The 12,428-nt window shown below is 42.6% G+C and overlaps 1 protein-coding gene across 1 annotated transcript; it reads left to right on the top strand.

Moving 5' to 3' along the window:
* The first annotated feature begins 2,563 nt into the window (after positions 1 to 2,563).
* Positions 2,564 to 7,864, top strand: LOC116843876 (guanine nucleotide-binding protein G(I)/G(S)/G(T) subunit beta-1). Its single transcript, XM_032814751.1, has 6 exons — positions 2,564 to 2,764; positions 4,510 to 4,655; positions 4,928 to 5,221; positions 5,592 to 5,793; positions 5,931 to 6,147; positions 6,324 to 7,864. The coding sequence occupies exons 1-6, from the start codon at positions 2,708 to 2,710 to the stop codon at positions 6,428 to 6,430; spliced, it is 1,023 nt and encodes a 340-aa protein (XP_032670642.1). The 5' UTR covers positions 2,564 to 2,707; the 3' UTR covers positions 6,431 to 7,864.
* Positions 7,865 to 12,428: the final 4,564 nt, after the last annotated feature.

Genomic DNA, 12,428 nt, shown 5'->3' with positions numbered 1-12,428 from the left:
CACACACACACACACACACACACACACACACACACACACACACACACACACACACACACACACACACACACACACACACACACACACACACACACACACACACACACACACACACACACACACACACACACACACACACACACACACACACACACACACACACACACACACACACACACACACACACACACACACACACACACACACACACACACACACACACACACACACACACACACACACACACACACACACACACACACACACACATTCTGTTCTCTCTATCCACGTGATTGCGAGGAGAATATCCTCTGTATTTATTGTATATCCCCACCTCTCCGTGTTTGCCAATCATAGCATAACACAATCATTGATCCTCTTTCGAGTAGAACTTTCAAATAAAATCGATGACACACAGATATAAAGACACGCGATCCGTTCTACACGTTGCGGAGCTTCATGTAATTAAGATGATTGTAAGGTTGATGAGAAAGTTTAATGTAGAAAAGGGACAATAGCTCGATAAAATCCTTCGGATACGGAGATTTTCTCTAAACAATGACTAATGCCGATACGTTTCGCGCGATTCTATTGCCGATATTTCCCCAATATATATCGATATTGCGTTACTATTTCCCCGACGAGATGACGAAAAAGGCGATATCCAGTTTTCCGGCGAAAATACCAGGCAAAAATCAGTAACTTATCTAGGATGGAAATGGCGAACGTGTCAGTACTTTTCAGTCAATTATTGGTTTTCCGAGCATCGATATTACGTTGCAATAACTAGTTACACGTCGAACGATCGCTCGTCCTTGCGACGATGGTACACGTCGCGCATTTGACGTTTTCCCCGAGGAAAAGTATGTGCCGGTGAGAACATGAATCTCGTCGCGAAAACTCCGAACAGAGAGGCCGTGATAAAAATATCTGCGCCGTGCGGCCAAAATATTTTTAGCGAACCGATAATTACATTTTGCTTTTCTTTATATACCGACGTGTGCATGCGTGTATGTATATATGTGATAAGAGAGGAACTCTGATTAGTTCCAGACGGAACTACTAGGGATTATTTCAATTCAGACGTTGAACGCGTATGTTTTGTATAACATGCACCAACATAAATAAGTCCTCTCTATTCTGCATCAATAATAATACACATTGATTCGTTAATCAACAACGTCCCTCCATACGTAGCATTTATATATTAAAATAAACGCTGCATTATGTGGTTTACTCTGCAGACATTCGCGTCATTCTCGCGAGAACTATCTAGCGCTTGCCGAAGTGTATCTCTTTTTCTTTCTTTCTTTCTTTCTCCTTTCTTTTTTTCACTTCTCCTTTGATACGTGGGCGATACGAATTAACGCGCGTCTGGAAATAACTATTTATTTTCACTGGCACGTTACGCTCGAGAGCGGCACACGTGCCAATTAGTAGTGAGTCGGACGAGCCAAACGAACATGTTTAAGCTAGATAGAGCTACTCTCATTTGTCATTATCGGGATATAAATATTTAACGTCTGTCGATGCTTCTTGCGTTTCCTCGAAGTCTCGCAATTTCCCTTAGAGGCATGTAGATTTCCGCGATGTTGTGTGCACAAGAGCATACTGTGTGCCGCGTGCAAAGTCTCTCGGCGCGATTATCTATTACAGTCATTAAGGAGCTGCGGTAATTCTCCGGATGACGTAGATTCGCTTTCGGTATGCCGTCGGCTAGTTTTCCTCCTGCCGCAGTAAAACCACGCGACACTCGCGTGAGAGACACTACGTCTCGCTTAATACCCGCGGTGTATCGTGTATACGTCAGATAAAATCCTCGCTGATAAAATCTTTCGTGATTTCTTTCGCAACGAGGGAGGAATAGGTCTTCGCCACTGCCTGACAATTGGTTCTTCATATCCGTTGAATTATCACGATAAATCGGCAACGTATTCGAGCACGGTTACTTTATTCGTTTTCACTTGGCGTGACAACTTAAAAACAAAATCCAAACATTGATTTTGATCGGAAACGGTGCTACGGAGACGTGTTTATCGCGTCTATAATGTTTTGAATTCTGTTCGTATCCGAATTTATATATATATATATATATACACACTCATAAGTTATATTAAGACTATTATCAGTATTTGTTAGTTATGACTGATATCTCAAATTCCAGGAGTGGCAACGGTCTCGTCGGAGAGTGTCGAAGCTGGCGCGTGGGGCGGCGGAGTCAGCGGTGGTCTGGCTCTGGTTCCGGTGGTAGCGGCGGAAGCGGAAGCCGCGGCAGTAGCGATAGCAGGAGGAGGCGGCGAGGAGGTGGGGCCGGGAGAGGCTGGTGGAAGCCGCGACTTCGATAGGAAGAGGCGCGATCTTCATCGTCATCCTCATTCTCATCGTGATTTTCATCCTCTTTTATCTCTTCTTCCTCTTCGTCCCGTTCTACCCTTGCACAGGGGTGGTGAACTTGGAAGCGGCCGTCGGCCACCGGAAGTACTGTCGACGGCGTGACACCAGTCTCGCGACCAACTTCCTCGCGCAAGAAGACGTCGTAAATAAGAATCATCCATCCGTCATCATCGCAGAAATTACATTCTAAGCCCTCCCGACAAGAGGAGACAGTGCCCTGTCATCCTCCCTCTCCTCCGTCGCGCGCGACTCACCAGTACCTCGGCCCCACTAACGAGTGCTCGTAAGCCTCGCGCGTCATCAGCCAGACACCATGAACGAGCTCGACAGCCTTCGTCAGGAGTCGGAGACGCTGAAGAATGCCATTCGGGTAAGTACCCATTTGCCTGCCTCGAGATTATTGTTTTTCTCTGTTATCTTGACTTCAGTCGAGAGGTTCGTGCACTTAAAATGTTCGGAGGAGTCATGTGGAAAAGCTCCATGAGTTTATAGCTTCGTCAGAGATACTTTATTTTTTATTGAAGTGACGAGCACGTTACTCCGTTACGTCGTTATGTTATCAAATATATGAATATATTCATATTTGCCGAAGAAAAAGATCGATCAGATCTCCTGCGACAAACTGTGATATACGAATATGAAGCAGATCCATCGAAAATGCAGTAAAGCAACCTACCGACTCGAGTTTACAATATTTAATACTATCAACTTCTGGACTCGATTTTCTATTTTCCATTTGCAAAATCTGTGTGCAAGTAGTTCTTATCCTCCTCTCGTGCCGGATCCTACGTCCGTTCTTCTCTCCTCCGGCTTTCACTGTTCTCGGCATTAGAGCAGGTGAATCGTCAATTTTTGCCGATGAAAGATTCTCGTCTATGGCGAATAGCTTTTCTGTATAGTTGTGAGGATATGGAGTGGTGGTGGTAGTGTGGTGGTGGTAGGGCGCGGCATAACCGTCGCTTCTCTGATCAATACGCCACCATCCCTCTCTCTCTCACACTCCATGTCTTGTTTCTTCTCTCGATGTATTCGTCTCTCTTTCTTCTCTCTGCCCTCCTCCCTTTCCCTCTGTACATGTATAAAATGCACGCGCTCTCACGGTATGCACGGAAATATGCACTTACGACAAAAGGAACACGCTATCGCCCTTGTTTGCTAATTGTTTATGACGCGTGCGTCTCTCTTTCCCCTTTCCTTCTTTTTTCTCTTTCTTTTTGTACCGTTGTTTATCAAATAAAATTGCTAATATGTATTATAATAACAAATCTGCATACTATGAATGATAAATGTTTATATTTAATCTATAGTGCAACTTTTTGTAATTAATTGATTTATTGATGACTTTCATATTTTTTGCTAATGCGAATTAATTTATTTTATATTCTTCCATCGTGAAATAGATATTATCGTTGATGCGATGAATTCTGGTAAAAAAATCAATTACATAGAGACATGAACTGCATACGCGAACTTACGACGTAATTTTCTTCTAGAAATTATTTAATAATGATGTCTTCTTTAGTATAACGTGTATAAAAGAGCTACACGCTAGTGTTGGATCTTTAAGTACCACTTAAGTGGTACTTTAAGTACCACTGCATTATGACCCGATCTTAAAGGTCAACTCGAAAGTAAAATTGTGGCATAAGAGACACACATCGCCCACAATTTACAGGAATCTTTATTCCCGTCCTAAAAACCTTTTTTCTCTTTTTCCCTTTTAAATTTATGGGAGTCTCTAGCGTTCTGTTTATTTTAGCGTCGCGAGCGTCTTTTGACCTTTCGCGATGCCGTATATATGCACGGATGTGATATTAAACAAAATTTTCTCGTGAAATTTATTAAATTTTCACGATGCCGCACACATTCGCTGTCGACACATCTTTAAAATGTTACTTTAAAGTGACACGCGAAATTTCGCAGCTTCAATTATCGCTGAATACACGACAATGCAGATAAGATTTTTCGTGATGTGTTATATGGCCGACGGCAATGAGCTGCAATTGCATACAATACGACGGATCTCTTTCTTATCGCGTTATCACGGACGCACCATGATGCACATTTGAGGATCGAATGCATAATTAAGAAATATGCGTCTATCTCATTCCGCAGGATGCCAGGAAAGCAGCATGCGACACGACCTTGGTCCAGGCCACGTCGGGCATGGAACCTATCGGTCGCATACAAATGCGCACGAGACGTACGCTTCGCGGTCACTTAGCTAAGATTTACGCGATGCACTGGGGAAGCGACTCCAGGTATGACATGAGACGCCAATATCCGCAAATATTGGCGTCTTAACGTAAATTTGAGGTATTACTGATGATCTTTGTGATGGTAGAACTCACTGATGAAAAGTAGCATAGATGTTCCACGACTATCAAATGGATATATCTCTTAGATGAAGCTTCGAAGAGAGAGATTCTCAAAAGTTATTTGAAACGATATCACAAAATAGAGAGAAAGCTTTTTTTTCATATCTCCGCACAACAGGACTTTCGTCAGCGTATTTTTCGTTTCTCCTATATAGGAATCTAGTCTCCGCATCGCAAGATGGCAAACTGATTGTCTGGGACAGTTATACCACCAATAAGGTTCACGCGATCCCATTACGGTCGTCATGGGTAATGACTTGTGCGTACGCGCCCTCGGGTAGTTACGTGGCGTGCGGTGGGCTGGACAATATTTGTTCCATCTATAGCCTTAAAACTAGGGAAGGTAATGTGCGAGTGAGCAGGGAATTGCCAGGCCACACCGGTTACTTGTCTTGCTGCAGATTTTACGATGACAACCAAATCGTCACGAGCTCCGGTGACATGTCCTGGTATGTACATTACTTAAATATGTACAAATTACTATAAAAAATCCTCATAGAATTTCCTTCCCTTACTTCTAAACAACCATGCATCTTACTATGTTTCCTAATTGAAAATAAGAGATCGCAGATATACGTTTATTAACATGTCTCTCGAATGCTTTTTTCACATATAATAAATGAATTTAATCTCAATGAATAATAAGAATATACAGAAATGTTTGATGACAGAAATATAACTTTATGATAAAAATATATATAAATACCCTAAGAACCTCGTCCCTTCGTATTTCTTGTCCCAGATTCCTTTTACCAGATAAATATAATCCCGAAGACTGTTTGGTGCTTCGTACTAGAACGCTAAATTGTTTTGACTCAGTGCTCTATGGGACATTGAGACCGGACAACAGTGCACATCTTTCATCGGGCACACTGGCGACGTGATGTCTTTGTCCCTGGCGCCGGACACGCGTACCTTCGTGTCCGGTGCCTGCGATGCCAGTGCAAAATTGTGGGACATTCGCGAGGGTTCCTGTAAACAAACTTTCCCGGGCCATGAGAGTGACATAAACGCCGTCACGGTAAGACATTTACTCGTGAATGTATCAAATAAGGAAAGAGAGACTCGTTACTTCGTGCCGTTACGACGGCACTACTTAAGTTTACTTCTTAATGTATTCACGATGAAGGAATATTATTTGACCGTGTTTGTCCGTAGTTCTTCCCGAATGGATACGCTTTCGCGACGGGCTCGGACGATGCAACTTGCAGACTCTTCGATATTAGAGCGGACCAGGAACTTGCAATGTACAGTCACGACAATATCATTTGTGGTATCACCAGCGTAGCTTTCAGCAAGAGCGGTAGATTATTGCTGGCGGGCTACGACGACTTCAATTGCAACGTCTGGGATTCAATGAAGACGGAGCGAGCTGGTAAATTTTAGCAGATATTTCTGCGATATTCCTCAGGAGAGAAGAGAGATTTCGTTCGAGGCCCTTCTCTTGATGATGATTTCCTCTCACAAATTTCAATAACACGTTTTAATATCGGATATAGCGTTGCTTTCACTGCTTTACATAAGAGAAAAAATGATAATTTTATTTCCTAGGAATCCTTGCTGGACATGATAATCGTGTGTCTTGTCTCGGCGTTACGGAAGATGGTATGGCGGTAGCGACGGGCTCCTGGGACTCGTTCCTACGCATTTGGAACTAACTTGGGGCTCACCCCAAGACGTTTCTTCAAAGAACCAACTGCAGCCAATCAGCATACAGTATAAGAATCAAGTACCACCATCTAACCACCGAGCAAGTCGGCGTGCCAGCAGCTACGATGCTGACGTATAACCCGCCAGGTTCACCGGAGTTGATGCTGATTAAAAATTTTGAATATCCGATAAGCAGCAGCAGCAGCGGCAGCAGCAGTAGCAACAACAATAATTACGACCGGATGAAGAGCCACGACAGCAATAGCGGCGATTTCAAGAACGTTTTGGGTTGTGGTAAAAGAGACTCCCGCAGGCGCATCGTAGTTGACTTGACCTGGCGACGCGGTAAAGTCGGCGACAAGGACCATGAATATCAACGCTTCTAGAAAAAAAAAATTGGCTGATGGGATCGTATACATCAAGATAACCATGGGTAAGAGGGCGCGCGCCGAAGATACATCGGCGAAAAGCGAAATGCGTGGAGGAACAAGACGCTACAAAGTCGACAGTAAACAACTATGCGGCATGGGCGCGCACTTTCTTTTTCTCCTCCCTCCTTCGTAGATGTATCGTTATTTATTTTGTATAGACCTCTGCCATAGGCCGCTCTGCGTTTGCCTTTTTTTTGCGCGGCCCATTGCCAATCAAAACTTGACACGAGACGCACAGCTTCTGATATAAACGCGGACGAGAGATTCACGTAAATTGAGGAGCAAGTTTACGAACGCGTGTGATGGGCCAGCATCAAGTGTCAAGTACGTTTAATGTAATGTGTAATCGTTTAGTTCGTAGTGTCTATACCCTAATCCCAACCCCTTTCCCCCTCTGTCCGATTATCCCTTATTATGGCATCGGCGAGAAGGAGAAGAATAACAATCTCTGACTGTCGTCTCGGCGAAGTCCCGCATCTCCTCCCACTATCGATTCAGCGCCAACTAGTCCTCGTGCACGAGGCGGGCACGTGCTCTCGACGAGAGTCGTGCTAAAATTTCCTTTGAAATAGGACCCAAAGAATCGCGGGTTGAAGAAAAGGACCGCGAGACTAAACCCTCTTTCTCCCCCTCGTCATACTCTTTTTCTTTCCATATATATAATATATATATTTACACACATACACACGCTCACACACATACACGCGCGCGAGTACGGTGTCCTCCTTTCCTCGTTCCGCTCATGGCGTTTTGTTTGTCACGGCCTCTTTCGTAAACTCGTATTTGTACTTTTTAGCTCTTAAGCTCATCCTATCTCTCTCTCTTCTTTCCGTGCTATCTCACCTGTTTCCCTCCTCTCCTCTCCACCTGTTCTGTCCTTTTTTTGTCGGAAATAGATGTTGAAACTGTGTATGCATTTAAAAATAATAATATTAATGATAATGATTAATATTAATATTAACGATGATTGTAATTTATAATTATTAATATTTAATATATAAGTACCTAAGATTGATGGTTCTTCAATATCGCAGGATTATGGTCCAATCGCCTTCCGGCAACCACGCTCATAGTCGCTAGGTCTATTCCTTTTTTTATTACTTTTTAATTTACGTATCCTCACGCACATGGGACATAGTTAGTCGGGCGTTCTTACTTTTTTAGTTCGAGGGGAAGCGAATACTTCACATTCGATAGGAATCCCGTAAAGGCCCATTTCGTTTTAATCATACGAACCAAAATGCGTGACTTGTATATATGAGATATTACGTATCGTAATAAACATTTCGAAGGATATATCGAGTACTAGCCGACTAAATTCAGAGGAACTGCGCAGAAAAAAGGCGTGGATTCCGGAAAGCGACTATTGAAAAAAGAAAAAAAAATTTCTTTCCCAATGAAACAAAGTATGTAATTTGGCTACGAAGCAAGCGAGCACCAATGGAATCTTCGAAGACTTTCGAGAGACGTTGTATACTTTACGTCAAGTTCCGGAAGATAAGAAAGAAAACTTTCTCGAACACTTAACATTTACAATCGGTTCTTTTTTTATATATTACATATACATATATACATATATATAAATATATAAAACTCTTCGACTAATCTCGCTTACGCGCGTAATGCTTTGTACTTCTTAGCTATCAATCGGGCAAAAGATCTTCCTCCATCTCGCAAGAGGAGGTCCTTGTTCCTTCGATTCTTTGTATTATTAAGGATCCTTCCGAAGTTCGATTCAAAGCCGGACGCTACGTTAAAAAGAGAAAAAGAAGTGAAAAAGTGAGAGACGGAAATGTGATTAAAGCGGCCGCTTTTTTGGTATTATCAACAAAACTTCGAGACGGTGTCCGTGCGAGGACAAGGAACGTTCTCAGAGCAGAGAATTACGAAGGAAGAGGGTTCAATAAGCAAACTAATGGAAACAGATCTGTGCTTTTTGCATTTCGCGATTCCGTGGCTTCCTCGAGAGAGGGGCCTCTCTCTCCTTTTTGTACCTTGAAGCCTGGAGCGATATGATTTTCTTATCCTTGGTACGAATACACAAAAAAGAATTAGTCTGTCGACGACGCAAAATTGACAAGTTATTAAGCCTCTAGTCATAGTGAGAGATGGCACACGCGAAAACGAGAATGAAGAATAGTAGATAAAACTTTGTAAGCAGAAACGTTTCTTATTTTTTTTTTTTAGGATGTCTGCTTGTTCGCGCGAACAAGATTGCGGAAGCTAATTTTATCTCTGATTTGTTTCTTCCTTTTTCGAAAGTATAGCACACGATATAGATTAGTTGCGACGCAGGAGAAAAAATAACGGCGAGAACAGAACTGACGAGATCAGTCCTTTTTTTCTTTTTTGAGCCTTTAAGAGTATAAAGTGAATAAAAGTACTTGGAAAAAAATCAAACGTGGCGTTTCCGTTATTTTTTTTACCGCTTCTTCGCTTTCTGTTCCCTCCCTCTGTAAAACGACACATTTGCCTATTTTATTTTATCGTTTCACTATCCCAACTCTTTCGTTACGTCTTAGTTCGAACATCTTTCCTTTCGCCGAACACATCATTAATTTCACGAGACGAAAAATCCCGTCGAAAAGTGAACGATCCACGGGATCATTGGCGTTGGGTCCTATTTCAATTATGGAATATAATCGTCACTAAAGCGTACATACGTACATGCGATTAAAAAAGGGGGGAAAGGAGGAAAGAAAGAGAAGAAACATGAAGAATGTGCCGACGACATTTTCGTGACTTGTTTTACGATGGACGACGAAAAGCTGTCAGGAATACTGCCTCTTTCAGGTTATGCACAAAAATGGATAATTTACGATATGTAGCATATATATACGTGTATATTATACATAAAACACACTAAATAACGTGCAAACTATTGTTAAAGTTAAAATGAAAAAGAGCGGAAGAGGACGTGGCCATGAGACGATGAAAAACGTGAAGTGAGAAAAGTGCATCGAGGAAGATCAAACGGAAAGAGTAATGCTGGTGAACAAGTAACTGAATGAGAAATGTACATTCACTCAGTAACTGAGAAATTGAGAACACGTCATCATTGTTAAATGGTAGATAGTTACAAAGATTTCATCACTTTTTTATATATAAAAAAAAATATATATATATACGTATATATAAGTAATGATAATTAATCACTATTGAGACGGTTAGCCTATGTCACTCGCCTATAATCATTCGTCATACAAAAGTGAGGGACATTCTTTTCACGAGGCACGATATTCGAAGACGCGATCCTTCCTCCCCTCTCTTCGTGATTCGTTAGATTCTTGGGCTTCTGATAAATCTCGCTGCGGACGAACAATACCGAATTACTTTACCGCGGACAAATAGTTTGTTCGTTAAGCTACGGGACGATCACGAGTTTTACGTTTATTTCGAGCCTCGTGGGTGTTGTCCCTGTCGCGAAAAATTCGTCGTCATTTGCGTCGATGTTAGGAAGAATTGTTTCGAAAGTGATTACAATCCGTTTCGAGTGCGTACGCGGCAAGGAACTCGAAGCTCCAACGATGGATCAGTCGTAGTGTTTGAATCATTAGCGCTGAGTTTTGAAAAATTTTTTTTTTACTGAATACATCTCCCCTTTATATACGTACACGTACATATACATATATCGAGTTATTCCACATTGTGAAAATACTTAAATATTTTATATATAAAGATATATTCTCTCTCCCTTTACGCGATTATATACAAATTATTTCCGTCGCAACGAGCTACGTTTGAGCTACGTTTGAGCTTTCGATATTGCAATCGTTTATCTGAACCTCCGCCGACAAATCTATCAAAGTAAAGCAATGCCCGAAACATTCCACGCGATAGAGAGGAAAGCTTACGCGAGAAATAATCCAGAAATGATTCTTTCGAGCACGGGTCATGCGCTCGCTGCGTTCATTCATTCATCGGATTAGATTGTTCTACGTAGAAAGCAAATTGCGATATAGCCTGTCTATTCAGTAACCGCAATTAAGGACGTACAATTCGTGTACAATTAAGTGTCATGGCATAAGTGCGTGAGTTCACCTCGCGGTGAGTCTTTCTCCTCGGACAGTTCAAAGCAGAGTGAGCCACATTGTCTCGACAATGTGAATCATAGTTGGAATGGAGGGGAGATTCCGTGCGGCTGAAGTTCGTCAAGTTCGCGAAGTTTCATGATGAATCTTTCCGAGCGGACGCTGCTGGAACGCATGGAAACGTCTCAGGCACGTGTGCGAGGACGTTTTCATGAAATCCCCCAAGATCCAAAAAAAGATCTTCCTTCTGTTCAAGCAACGCGCTTTTTAACATCATTCTTTGGATCGCTCGAGTGGAAAGGCTCAGAAAGATACGCGAAACTTGACGAGTTTTCGCCTCTTAGTCATCATCGTCGCAGCAAGAAACTCCCGTGGCGATTCCCAAAATGACGTGCATGAACGCGTCGAATTGCGCTTAACGTGATAGATTCGTTAATTATCATTCATTTCGCGAAACCGCGTGATGACGTGGTGTAGGCACGACGCAGTATTGCTTGCTGCGGGGCGAGAAGCGACGCGGTGAGAAGAATTGGTTTTTTTTCAGTTTAAGGACATACGCGCCCGTGCGTGTTGTATGTCGCAATATCGTAATATTTCTTTCGTAATATCGTATATAAAATTGGCAAAATATCACAATATGCGTACGTAGAATACATACATTCACGCAAATGAAATCTTGTATAAAGTATGCGCGCGAATGTTGCCGCTGGTCTTATAAGATCGGCGCAACGTTCGCCGCGAGGCAAAGGTTGGATCGACTTCAACATTTTCCGCGCAGCGGAAGTACTTGTCTGCTCTTTTCAGAAAAACAAAAGAACAACAGACCGACCGGTTACCGCGTCGCTTCTTCTAGTAGCGAACTCGCAGAGACTGCGACAGTGCTCGAGGGCCGATCGATGGCTTGAATCCCATATGTGTTTAAGATTACGAAGTAATAAAATCTAAATCCACAGATGCGTTTCGACGGAAGCGTCTCGGTAAATTCACGGCAAGTGTGCATGATCGCGAGGAGATCCGTTTTCTTTTGGTCGCGATCGCGAATTCACGGACGTTTACTCCGTAAAGCGGTTGATTACTTTGTACGTAGTACTAATCACTTTTCAAAGTTCCACACTGTGAATTTTTTACACCACTGCGAGTCTGCCGATATTTTTGCCACACGCGTATTCCGTCGAGCGTCTCATTATATTTCATTGTGCGTACGAGTGCGAAGCACCCATTAAGTATGCCCAGAGTGACGTCATCGCGAGCACCGCGTCGAGAAGACGAGCGTACGAGTGCCACGTTTGCATAGTGTTCGATAATAAATACCTTTCGATTTCGATGTCGTATCCTAAATCGTTGTAGTTATCGACGAGTTTTTTTAAATGCTGATGCGTACGTAATTATATCTGAGAGAAAGGGAGAAAGGGACAGAGAGGGAGAGGATGATGTGCGAACAAGCGATGCGAATCCTCGTGAGCGAGTCGCGAGCTTGAAAAAAGAAAAAGGAAACACGAGCTTTCGTTACGTCACGTGCAATACGGTAGCGTAGACTCAATTTT

The sequence above is a fragment of the Odontomachus brunneus genome, unplaced genomic scaffold (genome assembly GCF_010583005.1).
Source record: "Odontomachus brunneus isolate Ranch 3 - 2012 unplaced genomic scaffold, Obru_v1 Obru_scaffold_036, whole genome shotgun sequence".
NCBI lineage: Eukaryota > Metazoa > Arthropoda > Insecta > Hymenoptera > Formicidae > Odontomachus > Odontomachus brunneus.
Note: the sequence above shows the minus strand (reverse complement) of the source record. Positions and strands in the feature narration are given on the sequence as shown.